We start from the raw sequence: 23,448 nt of genomic DNA on the forward strand, positions 1-23,448 counted from the left end.
CACACTCTCTCTCTCTCTCTCTGGGGCTTCGCCACCAAAAAGAGTGTAGGTGTGTTTAGACAGACACAGAAGGAATGTGTGGTCAGATATGACTCATGTTTTACACCATGAAAGCAGAGTGTTGATAGGCCTCGATAGGTCCTGACCTTCAAATCAAACCAACTCCCTGTTTGCAGTACTCCAACTGGGTGTCATATTTATGTAACAGAACTAGCTGACGTTCTGGGAGAATTAATGACGCCAGTAGAGGTTTGAACTCGGGACATTCTCCCTCTCCGTCGTCTGCTGATCCTACATTGATCCAGACACGCAGTCTTCATGCTCGGATCCAAAATGGCGCCCTGTCCCCAAAGGCCCCTGGGGCCTGGTCCACGGAAGTGGACCAGACGGGAAACAGTTGGCCATTTAAGACACGGGTTCCTGTGGTTTAGGAGTCTGTGCTCGCTAGCTGATGGAAAGTGTATCGCTGTGATATTGGCTAGACAAGAGGATAAGACGTCCCTTTTCTTTCAAAGAGGAGCAATGTGTTTCACAAGCATATCACATCTCCCTCTTTCTCTCCCTGTCACCCGCTCACCTTTTCTCCCTCTATCTTTCCATGGCTCTCTCTCCTCCTGGAAATCTACTGCCTCTGTCTATTGAGAGACTAGCCTAGCACAGAGCAGGGAAATATAATAACAGATAATCACATCTCCTTTGTAATTTCTGCGCCTAGAGAGAGTTGATACGGCCTCAGTCAAAACACACAAACGTACACACACCAGCACATACATAATACAAAACGCACACACTAAATCCCTGGTGGAGAATGAGTCTTTTAAACACAGTGGGGAGTCACTGAATGTTACTGTGAGATGAATTCTCCCAGTGAGTCTTCTAAAACGTGGTGATTTATGGCTTTAGGACACTGATGGTTCTGGAAACATCTACAGGCAGAATTTGGGCTGTCTAAAATGGCACACTTTTCCTTATGTATTGCGTACTTTGGGCCAGCGTTCCTAGGGCTCTGAGGAAATGGGCTGCACTAAATAGAGAATATTGTGTCATTTAAAATGGCTGAAATCCTGCCGGTGGAAGATTCCAGAATCATCTGAATCCTTGAGCCATATCTCACCCAGATCCCACTGGGTCAGATGGTTGAGTCACATCCCACTGCATCGCGAATCAGATCCCACTGGGTCAGATGGTTGAGTCACATCCCACTGCCTCAGAGACTGGAATCAGATCCCACTGGGTCAGAGAGTTGGATCGGTTCCCACTGGGTCAGAGAGTTGGATCGGTTCCCACTGGGTTGGAAAGGGTGAGAAAGTTGAGTCAGAACCTGTGGTGCGGCTCAGTCAGTTCCTGTTGGCCAGAATGTGTTGTACTGTAGATTGAAAAATGAACATGCCTGTTCAGTGGCACACAGTATCAATCAAAAGGCTTTAACTAGGTCACACTCACAAGTCTCAGGAAGCGCCAACGTCTCTGACTGTCCGGCGTGGCTCTCTGTCTTCCAGGACCTGAAGGATGAGAAGAAGAAGGCCAGGATGGCGGCATCCAGGGCGGTGCTGGAGAAATGCACCATGATGCTGCTTACTGCTTCCAAGGTAGGGGCCTCCAACTACCGCTGACGTAGCAGGGTGGTGCTGTGTGCTGGAAAACCTTGGTACAGATGGGTGAAATCAGGCTTTGTGTGGCTCACCTGAATTTCTCTCTGTTTCCCCCCCCCCTAAAAACGTTGCTTTCATAAAATAGTTTTGTGCTATTAAAATGTATTACAGTCATTCTTCCCGCAGGTTTGTTTTTCACGTCGTGCCCCAGGTGCATTTCTAAAACTGCGCTTCCTCCTCCCGGCAGACATGCCTCAGACATCCAGACTGCGAGTCGGCGCGCATCAACAAAGACGCTGTTTTTCACCGCATGCGTTTTGCCCTGGAGCAAGTCATCGAGATTGTGACAGATGCCCGTCCCTGCGGTGAGACCAAGGCCCTGCCCATCAGCATCTACTGCGCAACCCAGGACTTTAAGGTGGGGGCGGGAATCATTTTGGTTGCTAATGCGGTTTAGGAGGTGTGTCAAAGAAAGTGTTTCCTGTCAAAACCAAAACAGGGGTTGGGGGGAGGGGGGGGGGGGTCTCAGTAACACTCTGGGACTGTAGGGGGCGATGAGCTGGTAGTGGCCATATATGGCTTTAACGAAGAAACTCACATCACTCCCGAGGGTTGAACAATCACTTTAAAAGGGCTCGAACTTTAGGCACTAGACTTTGAGTTGCCTGAAAGGAAACGTGTTATGTGCAGGGACACCTGAAGATAAGACTAAAACCGCACCATGTGCAACGAGATGGTCCCAATGCGTCTCCCAATAAGGATATGTTATTAAACGGCATATGTCTACTTAATGTTCAGCCTGAGGGTGTGGATGTGTAGAGATGAAACTTCCTGGGCGTGGTTGTGTGGCTAAGTAGACTAGTGAATATTATTTACCGGTAACGTGTTTGTCAGCCCGTACCTCGTAATGGTTTTCCCTGCCTGCACATTTCGGCGCTGACGCCTTATTGCCCAGACGACGACGGTGTTGACTAGTGTGTCCCCGTGCCCTGTGACCCCAGTCCAAGGTGGAGGGCCTGCGCGAAGGCTTGTACTCGCTTCCCCACCAGGCTCTGTCCGGCCAGCTGGAGGCCGTGGTGGAGAGGACGGAGGACTTCACCGACTCGGCCTACACCAGCCACGAACACCGCGAGGGCATCCTGCACCTCTGCCAGATCGCGCGGCAGGACACCGACCGGCTCATTGCAGCCTGGGGGGACGCGGTAGGTGGGGACTCGCCGGATGTGTACACACACACACACACACACTTTTATCAGTTCACACTGGACCTGTAATCAGTTCCGAAAGTCCCGGCAATAGTCCAACGTTAATTGCCAAAAAAGCCAAGTTCCATTAGGGTCGGTTAGTTTGGTTTCTGCGGCTGATCTGGCATGGTGTATTTTTTTCTCCAGCCTTTGAGCGGTTTGTACCGTAGACAGTTTTGACCCGGTGCCTTGCAGCTAAGACTGAGGAGAGTGTATTATGCCTTCTGGGAAAATGTGTTCAGAGCATACTACCGATTGAAAGGTGGAAGCTGCTTGGTATATCTTCAGGTTTTATTCATACCCTGAAATATGGCGCGATGTAAAAGTTGACGATTTACGCTGAGCAGCGCGTAAGTGCTTTCGTAGCACGTGTTGTCCTTTGTTCAGTTGCTAAAACGTGCGGACACCTTTACAAACCCACAGACACAGAGTCCCCTGCCTTTCTATTTCCAAATCACATGGAAACATTATTTAACCACGTTAGTCTTGTTCAGAAAAAAACAGAGAGAGCCGGAAGATACATGCTCCTTCTCTTCTTCGTGCAGTCGGTGAATGTTCTTCAACTGTCTGGGGAACGAGGAACAGATACAGTGTGCGACATTATGACCACAAGACCTTTTGTTGCTGGGACTTTTCATCTAGATTCGTCTAGACTTCATCTAGAGGACAGACTTACAGAATATCCGTCCATTTCGTACTATCCACCCTTGTACTGCCACAAAGGCATTTCACTATGGGTCCTAAATCAGACCTGAAGTCGGACTCACCTCCCGACTGGCAGTTCCCTTCTCTGATCACCAGGAACACGTTGTGCTCCACGTCCCCCTCTGGACACCTCTGAATAGAGTCTCCTTGGACCTGTTAACAAGTGGGTTTCGTACAGTGTGTTTTTTCATTAAAAGTTAAGTGTGCATAAAGACGCTGCGCAGGCTCATCTCCGGTGACTGGTTGAATGGAATCAGAGCAGGAACACACTGAAGGACAGGCTCCCTGGTGAGCCTTCTATTGTGTGCGTCTCTCGCCGGATAGAGGTGCTTTTATGACTGGTACTTTTCCACTATGTTCGCTAGCAACGGTGAGTTGGATCATCAGTGAGTTGGATTTGGTGTGCATCTGCTTGTTGTGGGTTGGATTTGGTGTGTGTACATGTGGGTTAGATTTGGTGTGTCAGCTTCTTGTGGGAGAAAGAGGGATTGAGGTTACGCATCTGTATTTACATCGGAAGAAACTGTGAAATTTGAGTCTCCATTTTACTAGAAACAGATTAGTAAATTAGTCGTGTCTCTTTATTTCCAAATCCAAATGGCAACGACAAAGGGCGTAACTTAATTTTCAGGAACGCCCACCTGACTTGCGCTCTGTAAATACACTGTACGCTCCTCCCCAAAAGCACAGAGGCCTGGTGCTTTTCCATACCCATTTGTAAGAATATGGACCACGCATGCGCCTACCTTTAAATGTGTTTGCATTCACTTGAACTAGAGGGAAAAGCAATGCTTTTGCCCCCACCTTTTTGAGGAGCAGAGCCCGTGAAAGTTAGAGGGAGCGGGTGTGGTGGAGAGCGGTTTAGCCATTAATGGTGGAGAGCGGTTTAGTAAAAAAAGACATTTTCTGGCGTAGTTAAAATGAAATTTCTGTTGACAAATCAATAATCATTGCAGAAAAAAAATAATTTATTTGGAACACAATATCATACATTTCTTTTTCTTCCAAAACCCCAGAGGAGGCAGTGCCTACCCTGCCTACCCAGACCACACGTCACTGTCTCCTTGGCCTGAAACCTTCCCTGAGACCTTCCCTGAGACCTTCCCTGAGACCTTCCCTGAGACCTTCCCTGAGACCTTCCCTGAGACCTTCCCTGAAACCTTCCCTGAGACCTTCCCTGAGACCTTCCCTGAGACCTTCCCTGAGACCTTCCCTGAGACCTTCCCTGAAACCTTCCCTGAGACCTTCCCTGAAACCTTCCCTGAGACCTTCCCATTTTATCTGTTATTGATCGTCTTGCGTGCTGTCTGTTCCCTATCCATGTCTCTTCTCTCTTTCTACCTTTCTGTTTTCCTTTTCAACCTTCTCTCCATATATCTGTATTCGTCTCCGTCTCTCTGTGTCTGTCTCAGCGTGTGTTCTAGTCTGGGTTACAAACTGCCTCCTTTTCTCAGCGGAGACCAGCCAAGTGCAAGTCAGCATCATCATGTACATGATTTATGTGAGGACCACTCTTATCTTTTCCTGCTCCCCAATGAGTTTTTCTCTTGCTTTTTCCCCCTTTTCCTCAAGCAGCAGTCTCTCCATGCCAAAGAAGCCACGGAGGAGATGGAGCTGTCTATACTGAAGACCTGCCAAAGTGTCTGCGAACTCCGCAGGGAGGTGAGTCCTGGAAGCCTTCAGTCCTGCCCAGTAGGCATCACTGTCTGCCATGCCTGAGGGGTTAAGTCCCAGAGGATTTATCCAGAGCTTTCTGTGCCCCACATCACACGCGTCTGTATTTCTTGAATTTCCTTCTCTTTCAAAAGCCCACGTTTCTCTTTGGCTTTTCTCTTTATTGACTTCTCACCTCATTCCCTCTCCACCCTTTTCCATTCCTTGCTCTGTTTCCATGGTGTGAGTGTTTTCCCTTTTTACTGCCCTTCTGCGGGCAGGAGTGTGTGTCCGTACGGAGCGGACGCTTCGCATGTATTCATCGTCTCCCGCTCTCCCTCCTTCCAGCTCCACAAGGTGGCGGTGGGGCGCGCGGCGGACCTGCTGAAGCTCTACTCCGAACACCTGCCTCTGCGAGCCCTGAAGGCCTCAGGGGGCGAGGGCAACCTCGAGGCCGTTGCCGAGTACGCCCGCACGCTCAGCGAACAGAAGGAGCAGCTGGTGGAGGTGATGGATGCGAACGGGACTGGGGGGGGGGGGGTGGGCGTGGCACGGATGTATTTAAAAATGTATCTCAGTTAACAAAAACATCCCGACCTTGCCGTGTGGGCCTGTGAAATGTCTGTCTAAACGTCAGCGGTCAGACGTAGATCCACGCCTTGCCGCGACACTGACGCTGTTTGTCCTGTCCCAGACATGCCGTCTGCTGTGTCACGTCTCTGGGACTGAGCCCCTGGAGATCACCTGTGTACACGCTGAGGAGACCTTCCATGTCATCGGCCCACAGGTGACACCCATGCCCCACACACGCACACGCACCCTGAGTAAGGCATCAACCGTTACGGAAAAATGGCCATTAATGTAATACCCACATGGCTATTCACATTTCCTGCCGCTGAAAGAGTTACGTTTCTGCTCTGTGTGAAGCCGGCTTAAACAACCGTCTCCTTGTCACACTGGAAATCTTGATCTCCTGCGCCCTCAGACCGTCCATTGAACGCATTCGGTCGTCACAGAGACAGACGTTGAGATTACTTTGTCCAATACAGACAGGAAGGAAGAACTCCGTCGACCCAGTGTGAAGGATTCGTTTGGCCTTTTCCCACAGGAGTCTTTTTATTCCCATCGAACACATATGAACACACACGCGCACACACATACACTCCCTCTCGCTTTATGGATTGGTTGACCTATTAACCTGTGTGTCATCAGTCATCATGGTGGGGTCATGCCGGGCCTGACATTATTGGGGGAGAATCAACACCTTTGATCTCACACACAAATCCTTCCCCGTGACCCAGAAGACCAAACATAATTAGAAAACACTGAGATTAAACTGATGTCATGCCCCCACTTATACCTGCTGAAGATCCCCCGGGTCTTGATTCATTTATGTCACTTCCCTTTCTTGGCTCGTTTGTTGGTTTTCCGTCCCGGAACAGGCTGGTCTGGATGGGAAGGCCGTATAATCACCTGGTGGCTTCAGTGCAGAAGACAGAGTGCGTCTCGTTGAAACCTTCGCCAGTCCAGTTCAGTGAAAAACAATGCTCTCTCCCTCAGATCATCTCAGCGGCCCAGACTTTGGCTCTGCATCCATCCAGTAAGATCGCCAAGGAGAACCTGGACGTGTTCTGTGAGGCCTGGGAGTCCCAGCTCTGCGACATGGCTGTCCTGCTCAAGGAGATCAACGAGGTGTTCGAGGGCCGTCGAGGTGGGCCTGCTAGTGGTAGAACAGGGGTGGAGGACCGTGGAGGTGGGGTTGGTGGTTGTGGGGGGGACGAGGTGGGGCTGCTGGTAGTGGGGGGGCGTCAAGGTGGGGCTGCTGGTGGTAGAAGAGGGGTGGAGGACTGTTGAGGTGGGGCTGCTGGTAGTGGGGGGGGACGAGGTGGGGCTGCTGGTAGTCGGGGGGTGTTGAGGTGGGGCTGCTGGTAGTCGGGGGGTGTTGAGGTAGGGCTGCTGGTAGTCGGGGGGTGTTGAGGTGGGGCTGCTGGTAGTCGGGGGGTGTTGAGGTGGGGCTGCTGGTAGTCGGGGGGTGTTGAGGTGGGGCTGCTGGTAGTCGGGGGGGTGTTGAGGTGGGGCTGCTGGTAGTCGGGGGGGTGTTGAGGTGGGGCTGCTGGTAGTGGGGGGGTGTTGAGGTGGGGCTGCTGGTTGCAAAATGGTGGTGGTTCTGTTTTGCCCCTATATTTGTGGTGTGTTATGTAAAGAGATGAAGTGTTTTTGACAGCAAAAGCAAATAAGATTCATGCCAAATCTGCTGGATCCACTTCTATATCCTCAGCTCATTGAAATTCCATCAACATCATTAATCTCCGGTTGCCAGACAGCTTTCTCCTTGCTTTTACTTTTTGTCCTTCTCTCTCTCTCGTGCTCTCTCCATTCTCTCACCACCGAACGTGGTTCTTTGTACTCCCAGTGCTTCTCTGAGCTGCCATATTGTGAATGTTTTCACCTATTCAGTGACAGTTGAATCTCTGTGTGGGTGTTTGTACTCAGACACAACGCAGGGATAACTCAAAGGGAGAGGATGTTGGATTAAAGCACAGTTTGTTTCTTTTATAGTCATGACATTTAAGGTGCATGCAAACATGTGTATTTGTGTGTTTGCATATGTGTTTGCTTGTATGCATATTTCGTTCTGTGTGTGTCTGCCGGTCTGTCATTCGGTCTATGTCTGTCAGTTTTTGTGTCGGTCTGTGTGTGTGCCGGTCTGTGTGTCTGTCAGTCTGTGTGTGTGTGTGTGTCTGTGTGTGTCGAAGCAACATTGACAGGCCTAATAGGATGTATTGGGGATAATAAACTGAATCCCTCCCTTTTCATACATTTTCAATTTTGTTGTAATTAATGACCAAAGCGCACAGCAACTCTGCTGGTCTGAACAGTTATTTGACCGCTCTGACCATGATTGAACCTAGATTTGTCATCTGACGCTCAGTGTCGGGACTCCTCCTCAAAATACCTTCTTTGTGATTCATTGCAGGTGATAAGAGGGCCTATCTGTCTCTTCCCAGACCAGGAGTGAGTACCGTTGGTCGTTTTCCGATTTCATTCAGTCGATTCACTTTCCTTCATTTAATTCCCGATGTTTGATTTTCTAACGTAAAGCATTTCACATTGCACTGTGTATGTGCTATACAAATAAACTTGCCTGGCTTTCATTTCAATCACCTGTCACATTTTCTTTTCATCCTCCAGAAACACTCAGCCAACCTGAAGACAGTGAAGGCTGTCAAACTGGATGCAGAGGTATAACTGAACAAAACAATTAATACACTTCACATCCAGCTGTCCCTAATGGGATCCTATTTCCTAGGCAACCTGGGTAGAAGTAGAAGTGGGCTACGTAGTGAATGGGGAGTCATTTGGGACCCAGTACCTCAGTTTTCTCACCCTGACGGGTACATTAATTCTGCAGGAAATGAATGAGTCATGACTGAACCATCAAGCCATTGGGGGATTTTGCTGATGTTGCAGGAACTTTTGCAAAGTCTGAATGATTTCAGCACGGGTCCCATATGGGAAATAAATAAAATATGCATTTACAAAATAGCTATCTTTTGAAGGTATGCATATTCAAATGTGTTTAACTAAATGAGCAAACTCTGTGAATGTATTGGTAACACGTACATCAACGATGATTGAGCATTACACAAAATAACGTTATTTACGAGTAAGCTATTAAGAAATACCATGGCGTATAATGCATGTAATGGAGGGGTAAAAAGCATTACCACGTTTTATACTCAAGCTAATAATGCATGATTATACAGGATAGGAATAACTCACACTGATGATAATGAAAGAATGAGGATGTCTATAAACGATGCTGTTATCTCGGTCGTCTCTCTGTCCAGGAGCAGAGCACCATATCGAAGCTTGGCCTGGAGCTACAGCGGCTGACTTCAGATGTGGACACTGAGGTGGAGAAGTGGGACGACCAGGAACAGGACATCGTCCGCCAGGGCCAGAGCCTGTCCAGCATGGCCTACTCCATGTACCTCTTCACCAGGTCTGTCTCTGCCTGTCCATGCCCATTTCTGCCTGTCCATGCCCATTTCTGCCTGTTCACACCCATCCCTGCCTGTCCACACCCATCTCTGCCTGTCCACACCCATCTCTGCCTGTCTCTGTCACGACCCCCCCAATATTACAGACAGGTCAATGTGACCCGCCCTGGAAAAGAGTGAAAATCTTGGGATCCATTGACCCTGACCCCCCAATATACAATACAAACCTATGCCGTTGGTTTCTGTGTCTGTTCATCTCTCTGTCTTTGTCTCTGTCTGTCTGTGTCTCCATCTATCTGTCTGTCTGTCTTAGCGCATCTTTTTTTTACCTGCCCCACCATATGAATCTGAAAGTGGGGGATACGTCTTGATGTTTTTTAATGTGCATAGTCAATATACTTTATACGTTTTTATCAGCAGGCGATATTTCATCCAATCTGCTTTCCATTAATTTCCTCTATTGATTTTTTTTAGAGGGGAGGGCCTACTGAAGACAACCATGGACCTCTTTCACCAGGCTGAGGTAGAGTACAGTCCTCCCCTCCCCTCGGTCCTCATCTCCCTCCTCCGCTACTTTATACAGGGCTTTAATTGAATCTTTCCTAGGTGCAATTTAGTACAGCCACATCCCTGAAGAAAGACAATCGATAGAGTATTAAAAAGCCCAAGACAATCATCTGTCCTCGGCAGGGAGAGGATGACTGCAGAGCAGAGTGTTCCAGTCCTGCCCTCAGTGTAGAGAAAGACAGGAACAGGGAGGAAGGGGGAGCGAGAAATAAAAAAGGGGGGTGGGGATAAGTGCTGATGAGGCCATCTGTCGTTCAATAACTGGGGCCCACACACACACGCACGCGCACGCACGCACGCACGCACACACACACACACACACACACAGCTGCCTTCTATCAAATACAGTAAAACATGACAAAGGGCCTTCGCATCCTGGTGCTTATGTGTGTATTGTCATTCAGTTAATCCTGTTTATAATTAACCCAACATCAACGCAAAGAATATGGGTTTCGGCCAGCTACCCCTGATATTACACACTTTGCTTATTTTAGGATCTTTCTCGTAAGATTACAATAGTAATATGACAAAGAAAATTAGTTTTTCACTATACACTATCATCTCAAATGTTATAATATGAAAAAAATTGCTAAACCAAATAAATAGTCCTCCACTGCCCAAGCACTGCTGTATCATGGGTTTGAATCCCGCCCGTTTCTTTTTCAGCAAAAACTCCTTGCGCTCTCTTTTTTCTTTTTCGTATCCAATAAATCATAAACATCCCTAACAAAACATCATGACTCAAAAACAAATCAAAACAGGACACTTAATTGCAATTTAGTGGAGTTTACAATATATGGCTGACAGATGTTCCAGACCAGTGTTTACAAAGTCTGGTCACTGATCCGGGATCATCTTTCTTTTTCTGCAGGTGCTTTCTGAGGAGGGCCTCCAGCTGTGTTCTTCACTGCACACTTTTTCCGCCCAGGTACACACACAAATAGTTCTCCGCCCAGGTAGCCTACTGCACTGCTGTAAATCACCCACACCAGGCAGGAAATGAATCCTGTCACACAGTTCCAGTTTCCTATGAGCTCAAATCAAAGGAAGTATGCCTCCCTTTCTCCAAGTTCCTACGTCTTGGAGTTTAATGAAATGTTCCTCGGTGACGGCCAGTAATGACTGCCATCCATCTCCGCGGTTATCATCATTGGCTTACTCTCTGGCGGGGGCACCGGAAAGATAACACACACACACACACACGCACGCACCACTAATACATAATCAACATGTCTGGCACATCAGCTTGGCAGCTCTTGTTTGATTAATTACTCCAAACAAACATTGGCTAATGGAGCCCCACCCCCTCCATTGGGCTCTTAAACGAAGCGGGCTTACGGGGCAGCTGTGCGGTGCCCTCTTGGAAATTATCACGTTCTTTATGCTAATCGGCCTGAGATGTTCAGCAGAAGCTGGAAACTTTCATTTGCGGGGACTTTGAATAGAATTCCCCGGGTCTTAATGTGATCCGCGCCGTATGCAATAGCTTCAGGAAAGGACTGGATTCGCAGCCACTCCAGAGAGATAAAGGCAAACGGCACAGGTTAAACTTTTGGCATGGTGGGATTTTAAATTTAATTAGAAGCTATTCATTTTTAGTGAGCTAAATGTGTGTTGGTTTTGGAATCACATTTTTAGTTAGATTTTTATATCAGAAATATGCATCTGTTTTTCCCTCTATGACAGCTGGTGGATGAAGAGAAGGTGACAGTGTTGTCGGAGATGGAGAAGCTGGTAGCCTTATGCCAGCAGCTGCAGATGGGCGTGAGGACACCAGTACAGGGAAAGACTGCCACCTTCCAGAAGGTACTACTGATACGCTATAGCTATACAGGGAAGAACAGTATTTGGTTAACCGGTTTTGTTTATGAAATCCACTTTTGTTGAAGTTCCATGTTAAAACAGCGAGTGAAAACATTTGTCGCTTCGTTGGATTTGTCATCAAAATATAGTAGAGATATTACCTAAAAAAATTTGCATTCAGTGCCTTTGGAAAGTATTCAGACCCATTGACTTTCTCCACATTATGTTATCTTATAAGCAAAAACCAGAAAAGTGTGTTTAGAAACTTGTTTTATTGAAAATGCAAAACTGAAATCTCATGTGCATAAGTATTCAGACCTTTAGCATTACAAACAGATCAGATGCATGTTGTGCCTTTTGAGCAACCTTGAGATGTCTCGACCTGGACTGGAGTCTACCTGTGGCTAATTAAATTGATTAGAAAAAGTCCCACACTTCATAGTACATATCAGAGCAAAAAACAGCCCATGACATCCAAGGAGCTCTCTGCAGACCTCTGAGATTGAATTGTATCGAGGTTATAATGTTTTTTTCTAATGCATTGAAGGTTCCCAGGAGCACAGTAGGCGCCAATATTTAAAAACAGAATAAGACTCTTCATAGAGCTGACCGTCTGGCCAAACTAAGTAACCGGGCAAAAAGGGCCTGTGTCAGGGAGGTGATCAAGAACCCACTGGCCACTCTAACAGAGGTTCGGAGTTTTCTGCAGAGATGGGAGAAACCTGACCGAAAGACATTCATTCTGCAGCACTCCGTCAGGCTTTTATAATAGAGTGGCTAGAGAGAAGCCACTCAGAGCACGAGGAAACAAGATTCTGATAAGCTCGACATTGAACTATAAGGCCTGAATGTTAAGCCCCATGCCTGGCGAATACAAGGCACCGCTCATCACCTGGCTAATACCATCCCTATGGTGAAGCTTGGGGGTGGGAGCATCATGCTAGGTGGATGTTTCATAGCGGCAGGGACTGAGAGACTGCTGAGGATTGAGGCAAGGATGAATGGAGCAAAATACAGAGAAAACCTCATCCAAAGCACAGGGGGCCTGAGACTGGGGCAAAGATGAATCTTCAGCATAACAACATCCCTTAGCAGACAACCAAGACAACGCTGGAGCGGCTTCAAAAACAAATCTGTGGATATCCAAAATTAAACCCCATTCAACATCTGTGGCAAGACCTGAATATCTCAGGTCACCAATGCTCTCTGTCCAATCTAAAGGAGTTTGAGAGGGTCTGCAAGGATGAACAGGAGAAACTGGCCAATTCTCGGTGTGTAAAGCTGGTAGAGGAATAGCTAAGGGGGCTCAAAGCTGTGAACGCTGCCATCGTCACTTACTGAATAAAGTACTGAATAAAGGTTTTGAACAAGAGATACACATTTCTAAAAATGTGTCCCCGCTTTGTCATTATGGGGTGTAGTGTGTAGATTAATGTAAAATAAAGTATTTGATCCTGTGTAAATTAAATCAATTAAAATCAGACTGAGTAAAGATGCATTGTATAACTATAAACAGTTTAAATGTGTGACAACAAAGGTGGTTATAAGGAAAATTATGTCGGGAAAAAAAAAATCACTAAAATCAAACCAGCGAGGGGTTGTGATAAACTGCAATGAAAAGGACAGAGACAATCAGCACATTTTAATACAGCATTGGGCATTATTATTACTGCCCGGCAGAAGGAAGGTCAATCATAAAATAATTACCATAAAATTTAACTGAGCTCAACAAACCTCCATTAAAATCTGTCGAACGGTGATGAACTGGCACAGGTCACCTTGTACTAGAAGGGAAGGTTAAAATCAGATGGAAGATGGAGGATAACAGGGGCCACGTCCTCAATGGGCCCTTATTTCCTAAACAGTCCACTTCGTTTGACGAGGCCCCGGAGAGAGAACCCCAGTGTGGCGCACTATGTTGGGACTAGGTTACCACTTCGGGCGTCTGTGATTAACATGTGTCTGTTGGGCTTTGGCTTTCTCCTTCGAGTTGTCATTAGCCAGACAGATCAGTCCTCCATCTGCCTAGTACAGGGGAATTAAGGGTGTTTTTAATCAGGCAAAGGTCAGTCGTGGAGGGCCTTTTTAAATGCGAGCTTTGTTGGGTTTGATCAAACACCCGTGAGAAAGACAGCTCAACTGGCAATCAGTTTGTGGTCCCGTCAGCTGTCTCGTACACACCAATATTTCCCCACGGGGATAATGGTTGTCATCTTTCACTTTGGGATGATTATTACTTTCTGTCCAGAGTGTATCTGGTTTTTCTCACGACTTCTCTGTGTCCAGGTGGAGTTGTCCATTCAGAACACCAGAGCCATCATGACTGTGGTCATCAACCTCCTTCCAGTTTGTCATAAGCTGTTCAGAAAGGTGAGAGGTCACAGCCGACCTCCGCTTGTGTTGCCTAGCTGTCGAAATGAACACCCGTTACTGATTTCCAACCTGGCTGGATTCATTCTACTTGTGACAGAAGAATGTTGCTTGACCTTGTCCTCTGTGTCCCCCCCAGTCGGAGAAGTGCGGAGTGGCCTCCCCCCGTGGCTGGATGGAGAGGCAGTTGTCCGTGCCCGTCAAAGACAACGCCCTCAACAACAACGGTTTTGGGGTCAAGTCCCTGGAGCGTCATATGGCTAACCTCACGTTCCTGGAGAGCAAGTAGTCCAGTCCAGCGACCTTTGGCCCCATCCGATGCCACCTACCAGAGCCGGAGCTTGTTCCATTGTCCACCACCAGGGGGCAATGGGCACAAAGTCTTGTCGGTGCACGGCAGTCGTGGCAGTGCGCCCATCCAGATCACCAACACCCTTGCCGTCGGTTTAATCAGCCCATTTGCTTTGTGGTGTAACTGTATCCTGTAGCACATCTCAGCCAAATACAGCACATGTAAGCGAATAAAAATAAATAAAAAATAAATGCTGCAATTAAATTCATGGCCAGTGCATGAGGCCCTCAGCTGTCAGTCTGTTGAGCTATCCAATGTTACTCCAATATACACCAGCCAAATCCTATCAGTTTGGCAACTATTGAGTGAAATAATGCAATGTCACCAACACGCCAAATAAGGGAGTACAGGGATGGTTCAATCACCGTTTAATGACAATTGGCTTGCTAAAATACTGAAACGTAAGGCTCTTATTATTGCTCCACATCAGTAGAGGCAACTCAATCTGACCGACTGTCTACCGTCTGTAGAGTACAGAATAATTTGTATTGTATGAACATCCTAACAGACCATTGGCCTAGCATGAGAGTCAAATCAAGTGAACCATTGTTTTGAAGTTGTTCTTCATGAAGTGGACTAAGAGTGAGATTCAAATGGCCAATTCCCTATACGGGGCACTATTTTTCCCAAGCGGCTCAAAATGCATTAGGTCAGAAGTATCAGACTATATAGGGAATAAAGTGCCCTTTGAGGTGGAGCCTATAATTGCCTTGTGGGCTTTTGTGTTACTGTGTATTACGGTGTTACTTGAAGCATTAATGTCTATGCTCACAGAGGTTAGGATTTTGGTACTACTAAACACGAATGATTAGTGTGGTGACTGAACCACCAATATAAAGCTTTAGAGATGATTATTGAGGACAGCCACAGAAGTGAAGAAATAGATCTAGTTTTGGACCATCTATCTTTCCTTGTGACATTTGAATGATTGATAAACAACACAAATCTAAATAAACATTATTTTTCTTAACAGTTGATTAAGTTGTCATTTATTAAGGTATGAACGGTATGGTCACTTAACGAGCATAAGGGAAATATTGTATACATATTTCACATCCCATCAACAATCATTTTAAAGAGCAAAAATGTTGCTCCAAAAAAAAAATTTGCTCTGGACTGCCAACTCCTGGCAGAGGCTAGAACTCAAAAGGCCCATTTCTTCAGCTCTATCATCCCAGATCTCTGCACTGTCATTCACCAACAGCGTGAGTCAATTTCTGGCTATGGGTACGCGCTATGCTGTGGGTGATGTAGGTCTGATATAGGTACCTACGTCTGAGGAGGCGAGGGACACCTATAACAAAGCCGCGCCTAGAATAATGCAGGTCACTACTGCCGGACTGAGTAAAGAGTGACGAGTCCCTTTGACCTCATTCCTCAGCATGGCTCTGGCTCAGTCTTTGGTCCCTGCTGGGTGCTGCTGGTCCGTTTGGAAAGGATGTTCTCATACTCCTCTCTACTCAGCAGACCGTTTGTCACCGTCTTGCTCTCCTCCAGCTTAGGGAGGATGACAGCAATGTATCCCTCGGTTGAAGGCTGGTAAACAAACGCACATAAACAGGTAGAAATGTTAGCCATGCTAGCCCTCATTGACTGAAAATGTATTTTAACCGGTGTTAAACCTGTGGAAATGCTCCTCACCTTTTCCAGTAAAAGTTCTGGTCTTTCAAGAATACCTTCATTGACTTCCAACAGGCGACCCCTTATGCAGCTGAAAATATAAAACCGGAAATAATTTCTGGCTGCCTAAAATATGTAATGGTAATGAATGGCACTGACCATAAAAACATAGATTATCTGGGAGGTGAGAAACTTAACACAAGGAAGAAGGTTTTAATCACCTGTAAATGGTATACTCCACACCTTCTGTGCATGTTATTCTACACAGAGGTGCTAACTCTGTTAGGAACTGGCCTCCCTGGGAAAGAGGAATACACTTGGTAGTTCTACAAAATTCAGCAATAAATGTGAAGATAATTTCAAATGATAATTGTATACCACATCAGTCAATACACAGTATATTGAATATTGAACATCTAGGCATCCTTTCACATTTTGCTGCCTTACATTTTAATCTGAAAAGATCAACACAACCTACTCACATTTTTTTAAGTAAAATAAAGTTTAATAAATGTTCCAAAAATAATTGAAAACATGATTTGCACATCTCTGACAGGATAGGAGCAACAGTCCATGTGTGAACTATTACCACAACAGGTTCTCTGATTTGAAGATTTCGAAGAGACAAATGTGACTGCTTGTCTTAAATGCTAATTGCCTTGTGTGGCACACAGCTAACCCAACCCTCACAACCTGAGAACACCATCCCCACAGTAAAGCATGATGATGGCAGCATCATGTCATGGGGATGCTTTTCATCGGGATGTGACCAGATGTGTAAAGCTGGTAGAGAATTACCCAAAAAGATTTGTAGCTGTAAATGCTGGCAAAAACTCAAGTAAGTGAATGTTTACCTTATCAAAACATTTTCTTTATATAATAACCTATGTATTTTTTCAATCCACTGTATACTGTAGGAAAACAATGTGAAGCTCAAACGTGTATCAAATCTCAAAACTGTGTGCAGCAGTGCGGATCAGCTGCTAAGCGAAAATAACCTGATACGTTTGCTAGTTTTTCATAACAATTCTGAGCCAGTATAGGATACAGTATGTCTGTTATTTGACATAATGTGTAGCATTTTAGCTGCAATTTGTTCAAGACCAGCTTGTAGGTTTAAAACTGAGTGAGACGGAGTCAGGTCATAGTAATATTGCCCATACATTGGTCTCTAGTGCCACCTATAGGTTGAGCAGTGTGTTTGATTACTTTGTAAATTATATTAAATTATTACATTTAGGATTATCACTTGAGTGTTGTACATTTTCACAAAACTTTGGTGGGAGTTACTCTTAAACCTTTTTTTTTACCTGACAAACCCTGCTGATCAAAACATCATACACATATCAGTCTGTTGCTGCCACAATACTTTTGCGTACACAGGGTTTTTAGAAAATAGTGTGGCGGAGTATTTATGGAAGATTATATACTAGATTATATTAACAAAATACAACTTAAGTTCAACCGATACATACTCTCTTGGACTTCCCAGACACCTTGTTCTGCAGGCGACTACAGCCTGCGCTGATCTGATAGTTGATGCTCTTGATTGTGTTGCCGTTCTGAAGTATAGGGTGACTCTCTGCCAGAGTAATGACACAGATTCTATAAAAAGAGATGCAAACATTAAGGCCCTGTTTAAATTAAATTATGATATCCATGTTGGATGTGGCAAAGAGATGAAATGAGATGTGCCTGCAGTACAATTACTTCGGTAACACGAACATTCTTTTTTTTAATCTCAAACTAGATGTTATTAGAGTTACCTGTTTGAATGCTGAAGAACGCACTGGTCCTCACAGTTCTTGCCCTTGATATCTAAATTGAACACAAAGAATAATACACATGTATGCAGCTGGTTAGAACTTTATTTGCTATAACATCTCGTATTATCTAGGTTTTGGTCACAAGCATGGACAAGGTCTACTGTACGGACGTTTTTGAGAACATCTCAGCACTAACACAAACACAGTAGTCAGTTAGACACTGAATGAAATTAGTGTACACAACTTAAAAGGGCGGTCGGGCTGCCATAGCCCAAAACACATACAAACACGTGTTTGTGTCCGTCGATTCGAGGTAAATGAACAGCTACTTAACGTTAATGCTAGCTAACTACATGATAATTTACCTGTTTTATACCACCGTGTGTAATACCGATCAATGACAGAGGGTGCCTTATTATGATCCAAGTCTTCCATTCTTACAAATAATATTAAATGGCTTTAGGAAATTCCATAAGAAATATAAATAAACGATCCGGGTGCAGATAACTATGCAAAGTCTTGGATATCGTGACGGAGTGTTAACGGTGTTACACACTTCTGGTTCGTCTCTTTCAAAACATCCCGAAGACATCCAATTTAAATTCCGAACGTTCCGATTACCTTTCAGTCCGCTATCAACTGCTGAAGTGGTCTTGTTGTCTAGGTTTAATCTGACAATATTAATCGGATTTCTTGATGTTTAGTGCCATGTCACGTTATTCGTTGCGTCGAGGATATACTGTTAGAGGTGTTTATTTATTTAAAGCAAGGGAAGAATGCTTTACAGTGACTTTGACCTTAAATCATATGTACACTGAAAGAAATTATAAACGCAACACTTTTGTTTTTAGTCCCCATTTATCATGAGCTGAAGACTTTCTCTATGTACACAAAAGGCCTATTTCTCTCGAATATTGTTCACAAATCTGTCCAAATCTGTGTTAGTGAGCACTTTTCCTTTGCCGAGATAATCCATCCACCTCACAGGTGTGGTATATCAAGATGCTGATTAGACAGCATGATTATTGCACAGGTGTGCTTTAGGATGGTGACAATAATAGGCCGTGTTTTTGGAGGACCATGGCCATCTGCATAGGGTGATCATTTTGACGGTTCCCCTTAAACATATCGGATATGTATGGGGAAGTAGTGTGTCGGGGAGCTCACTATAACTCAAAATCAACCCAAAATTGTGTGTATGCATGCTTAAATTTCACGGGCGTTATGTTTTATTCTGGGTTTACTTTAATACGATTTCGCACAATTTGGAAAAATGCGCCTGTAGCTGATCTAAAAACTTGCAGTGTCAGCCCGACCTTAGCTTCCTTTTATTCTCCCTAGTGAAGGCACAGAATTTAAGCAGATGATTGAACTGCTGACGTAAGCCTATTTCACGTATTCTCGGGTGATATACAGTGAAAGATCAGCCTTTCGTACAACTTGAAAATGTCATACATTCAACATGATTAACGAGGATGCCAGTCTGGACAGATAATTACAACTGTGCATACATCAATGTCAAGCTATTTAGAATACCTGAATAATGACTCCGACTTCTCTAACTTTCTTGCAGGTTTTCTGTATCAGCTTGTTCCCTTACAGAGCCTGCGAAAAATAGCCCACATTGGCATACAGCGGCATGGCGGAAATTATTGCTTTGGACTTTTCCTGGCCGCATCCACAAAGAGCCTAGAAAATTTAGAAATTATTTTGTTTATAAAATTTACAAAATGTATTACTGATTTGGAGACATGACACGTGTAAAAGGTTAAATACGTATGAATTAAATGTTCAATTGATACTCAGGTTAATACAGTACAGTACGACCATTAAACTTTACACCGGTTACCCTAAAACAGGGGTGTCAAACCGGTTCCACAGAGGGCCGAGTGTCTGCAGGTTTTTGGTTTTTCCTATAAATTGGTTCCCAGTTCAGACCTACACAACCAGGTGAGGGTAGAAACTAACCAATTCGTGACCTAATTAATCAATCAAGTACAAGGAGAGAGCAAAAACCTGCAGACACTCGGCCCTCCGTGGAACCGGTTGGACACCTCTGCCCTAAAAGATCTTCGTCTAACTTACATTCATTCTCACTGACGTCACGCGACATCAAAATCAACCAACACTTCCCATACGCTTTGACGCTTCAAACTTCTCCAGCAACGTCAACTTTGATTTTTATTGTGCCTTTTAAGCTTCTGTTGTGTTGCCACTAGATGTCGCTGCTGAACAAGCTTCGAGAAACAAGTCGATGGCCAATTCATTAGGCTTATACAGCCATTACACGTATGCCAGTTATGTTTATATTGATTTTTCGCCATAATTGATTCTGCATTTACCCCGTAGACTCTTAAAAACAAGACTGTTTCATTATAATTCTCTTACAGGTGTTCTGATAAAAAGTATTGTTAGTAGTTATTGGACATCAATCTGACTTAAGCCCTAAAAGTTGATATCAATAGCACTTTTTTTAATGATAGCCTACTTAGCTTTAATGTTTCTCACAGGCATCATAAATGTTCCTCCACGTGAATGTCTGCTCCCTAATGAAAACATTACGTAATTATTTGAAGGTCTTGGGGTTGGACAAAGGGAACATAGGAATGTTTTCCCTTCCCGAGTTTGAGAAATCGAGACTTGATGCTGACCGGTCAGATTCCAGGCATATCTGACATGGCTGCTGGGCAATGTGGACCGTGTGGAAAGTCAGTTCACCCCATATTGGCCACACAGTTGGTTGAAAGAGTTTGTGTGTGTGCGATGGTGGTGGTGGTGGAGGGGGTTAGAAATTGTGAAAGGATACATGGAGAGAGCAGGAAAGAAAAGGGTTGAGATGAGGAAGAGAGGTACAGCATTTTTCCGTGTATTGGCTAACTTTTGCCAAGCTTTGGAAACTGTAGCGGAAACTGCCTTAAAAAAATTGTTTTCCATTACTCAGTGGAAGTGTTCTTTATTGTCCGAATTTGATTCCAACAAAAGAGAGAACTGCAGCTGGGACAATGGGAATGAGTACGGGCCTTACCAATATCGGTACAATATATTATTTTGTAAAAATCTACATAAATACGATATCCAATGATTGAAATAAAATCATAGCCATACCTCTGATATTAGATTAATTCATTTCACACACCTGAGACTGAGGTAGGTGATATGCAGCGGTGTACGAAGCACTGGATAATCCCTGACGCATCTCAGCTCAAGTATTGTAAAACACGCACGCGCGCGCACGCACACGCACATAGACGTGTTACTTGTGATGACGCTATTCTGATGCGGACCTCAAGAGACCGCAACTGAATACGTTTGTCAACAAGTCCTCTATCCGGATCTCCACGTCAGCTATTGTTGCAACATGGTCTCTCATCGCTCCTCGCTAGCCTTGCTCCCCGCCGTCGACGGAGGGACATTCCCTGGCGGACTGCAAGCCAGTCAGCACTAGCTGTGTACATACCTTCTCCACCCAGCCAAATATTTGCTTGATAAGGGATCGTGAGAGCTCTATAATTCAGGGAATGGAGCGCATTTGCGTCGAATTTCCAGGATGTTAATGTGGTAAACAACAGCTGACTAGTGTTATCAAGGCCTGGTTAAATAACCTTAAATATTGTTTAATACGTTAACTCTTTCCTAGTCACCAAGCCCGGATTTTGTCAATATATTTGAGCTGTGTATGCATTTCTTTTTTACCAGACAAGGCATTGTAATACTTCTAACAGTAGCTTTTCTAAGTTTCAATACTTTTTCATGGCTGGTTTGGCCCTTGCAATACACCAGTAAGACCTTATTATCTTGAAGAATGTGCGGAAAACTACATTTTAAATTAATAAATTGAGAATATGCTGTAGTTACAATGCCAAAAAATACACTGATGATAAGAGACACGGTTCACTTAAATATTACATTTAGTAGAAGCTTGTGGGTTATTTCCTATTGGCACCTGTACACACATTGATGGATGTATGGTCTTTTAAATGGATTTTTTCCGTGACGCTGAGTTATGGCAGGACAACATTTGCTCCTCGAAGATTGGTTTTACATATTTTCAGAGATGGAAAATCCACTCTTTAGAGGATCCTGGATTATCTTTTATAAACCACTGTCAATGTTGTATTTGTTTTTCACTCTTTGCCGTACTGAAATGTTAACATTGATGTATTATTAGATTATGTGTGAATACTAGTTTAGGTAGTTCAAGAACACCTATCTCCTCTCGGCCCTGGCTCCTCTCCACATCCAATAAGCCCAGCAAGAGGTTGCTACCAGACATGACTGCCGGGAACTCCAAGGAATAGTGTTGCCCCAGGAATTTCATGAGAACCACCAGGAACCATTATGAAATACCACTATGAGAGATCAGGAACCACCAAGGGAGATCGGGAACCACTATGAGAGATCAGGAACCACTGTGAGAGATCAGGAACCACTGTGAGAGATCAGGAACCACCATGGTAGATCAGGAACCACCACGAGACACCAGGAACCAAAATGAACAAAAACAAGGAGGACTAAAAAGAAGGGTGAAAAAAATACAGCATGATATCCTAGAAAAGATAATCAGATTTTAGTAGTGATTCTAGAATTTAGTGGCACTTCGGTGTATCACGTTAGCCTTCTCCATAGAACGCAAAACATAAATTGTGCAGTTTCCTTTTGTCCTGACATGCACCCCCCCCCCCACCCCCCACCCCCCATAACTTCTCATGACAGCCTCAGGCTGATTTGTAGCTTAGATAGGCTGCCCATCGCCAACAAAAGGCTTCTGTGGAATGTGTTGCTCATCTGGGTAAAGTGTATTCTATAGAATCATTTATGTGTAAAACTGAATTCTTAATGTCTGAGCTTTAAAGATGCTTGGGCGACAGTTCCTCAGGTTTGAATTAGAAACCTCTAGAGACTTTACAGAATGTGTGAGGTTTGTACAATGCAAAACGTACAGCTAAATGTACTGGTACGAAAACAAAACCACACTTTTGCTGCCCACAAGTTCTGCTTCTGATAAATTATCACTCACTTAATTTGCGACACATCTGGTTCCCAGCTGATTTCAGACTCCATGAAAAGCGAGTGTATCTAGAAGACTTAATCTCCTTTTTGTAGGCTGCAGTCTCCCTTTTGTCTGGAATGTCACAAATCATAACTCCTGAACCTTTTGAAACATTTTATTTATCATCAACCTGGCCAGTCCAATCGGACTCCTTTGAACCCGCCTTTGAATGGGCCAAAGACCCTCTCTCGTATTCTTGGAAAATCCCCGTGGAATTTCCCCGTGGAAACGTACTCCATGTTGGCATTTGTATTTATGATACTGTCACTTTTATTATGTGAAATGCTAGAACCTTCTTCCACATCCATGCACTTAGCAAGCTACAATCATCCATATTAACCGTATTTTCGAATGCAACCAAATCATGTGGTCTGTAACCGACAGGCTTAATTATGGTCTTGTTAGATACTGTACATATACAGACACCTGACGAAGTAAAGCAGGAAGCAACATAAAGTGTCTCAGTGATGCATTGGGCCACAAGCCACCAGCACATCTTCAAAGGGCCCTCTGCATAAACTCCACAAGTCCCTGGAACTCTACTGGAGGCATGGAACATTTGGCGAATCCCTCATTTAGGGAACCTTCTTTGAAAATCACTTAGACCCATTCCACTTGCCCTCTTGTTACAAAATCAAAGTCAACTGGGCCTGCTCTGCGTTTGTATACGTGCCACAGAGCATGATGGGATGTTAATTGCTTAATTGTATCATGCAGTACAC

The 23,448-nt window shown here is 44.8% G+C and overlaps 2 protein-coding genes and 1 long non-coding RNA gene across 6 annotated transcripts in view; 2 read left to right on the top strand and 1 right to left on the bottom strand.

Moving 5' to 3' along the window:
* ctnnal1 (catenin (cadherin-associated protein), alpha-like 1) overlaps positions 1 to 15,260 on the top strand; it is a 51,326-nt gene extending 36,066 nt beyond the window's left edge. For 3 of the 4 annotated variants that reach the window (XM_020050430.3, XM_010891538.4, XM_020050432.3), the window contains 15 exons: positions 1,500 to 1,589; positions 1,840 to 2,010; positions 2,594 to 2,794; positions 5,117 to 5,203; positions 5,543 to 5,701; positions 5,889 to 5,981; positions 6,755 to 6,905; positions 8,172 to 8,209; positions 8,387 to 8,437; positions 9,046 to 9,200; positions 9,673 to 9,721; positions 10,637 to 10,693; positions 11,452 to 11,571; positions 13,855 to 13,938; positions 14,078 to 15,260. In XM_020050430.3, coding sequence (XP_019905989.2) covers positions 1,500 to 1,589; positions 1,840 to 2,010; positions 2,594 to 2,794; positions 5,117 to 5,203; positions 5,543 to 5,701; positions 5,889 to 5,981; positions 6,755 to 6,905; positions 8,172 to 8,209; positions 8,387 to 8,437; positions 9,046 to 9,200; positions 9,673 to 9,721; positions 10,637 to 10,693; positions 11,452 to 11,571; positions 13,855 to 13,938; positions 14,078 to 14,227 — 1,656 coding nt within the window. In that variant the 3' untranslated portion in view covers positions 14,228 to 15,260. Of the gene's footprint in view, positions 1 to 1,499; positions 1,590 to 1,839; positions 2,011 to 2,593; positions 2,795 to 4,557; positions 5,204 to 5,542; positions 5,702 to 5,888; positions 5,982 to 6,754; positions 6,906 to 8,171; positions 8,210 to 8,386; positions 8,438 to 9,045; positions 9,201 to 9,672; positions 9,722 to 10,636; positions 10,694 to 11,451; positions 11,572 to 13,854; positions 13,939 to 14,077 lie in introns of those variants that run through there. The other variant, XM_020050431.3, reaches the window with a different exon arrangement.
* abitram (actin binding transcription modulator) lies at positions 15,222 to 18,261 on the bottom strand. Its single transcript, XM_010891540.4, has 6 exons — positions 18,042 to 18,261; positions 17,677 to 17,728; positions 17,386 to 17,515; positions 16,132 to 16,208; positions 15,932 to 16,001; positions 15,222 to 15,826 (listed from the first exon to the last, which is right to left on the bottom strand). Exons 1-6 carry the CDS (start codon positions 18,109 to 18,111, stop codon positions 15,668 to 15,670), a joined length of 558 nt encoding a protein of 185 aa, XP_010889842.1. The 5' UTR covers positions 18,112 to 18,261; the 3' UTR covers positions 15,222 to 15,667.
* A 516-nt stretch (positions 18,262 to 18,777) lies between these two features.
* LOC109616217 lies at positions 18,778 to 19,515 on the top strand. Its single transcript, XR_002197332.2, has 2 exons — positions 18,778 to 19,056; positions 19,250 to 19,515. It is a non-coding gene; the product is annotated as an uncharacterized LOC109616217 (long non-coding RNA).
* Positions 19,516 to 23,448: the final 3,933 nt, after the last annotated feature.

The sequence above is a fragment of the Esox lucius genome, chromosome 10 (genome assembly GCF_011004845.1).
Source record: "Esox lucius isolate fEsoLuc1 chromosome 10, fEsoLuc1.pri, whole genome shotgun sequence".
NCBI lineage: Eukaryota > Metazoa > Chordata > Actinopteri > Esociformes > Esocidae > Esox > Esox lucius.

What these genes read in the sequence shown, in the direction of transcription:
- abitram (XM_010891540.4), bottom strand. Translation starts at nt 18,111, where the DNA reads ATGGAAGACTTGGATCATAATAAGGCACCCTCTGTCATTGATCGGTAT. An exon ending in CACACGGTGGTATAAAACAG is followed by an intron (nt 17,729 to 18,041) that starts GTAAATTATCAT and finishes TGTTCAATTTAG; the next exon opens with ATATCAAGGGCAAGAACTGT. An exon ending in CAGAACTTTTACTGGAAAAG is followed by an intron (nt 15,827 to 15,931) that starts GTGAGGAGCATT and finishes TTTGTTTACCAG; the next exon opens with CCTTCAACCGAGGGATACAT.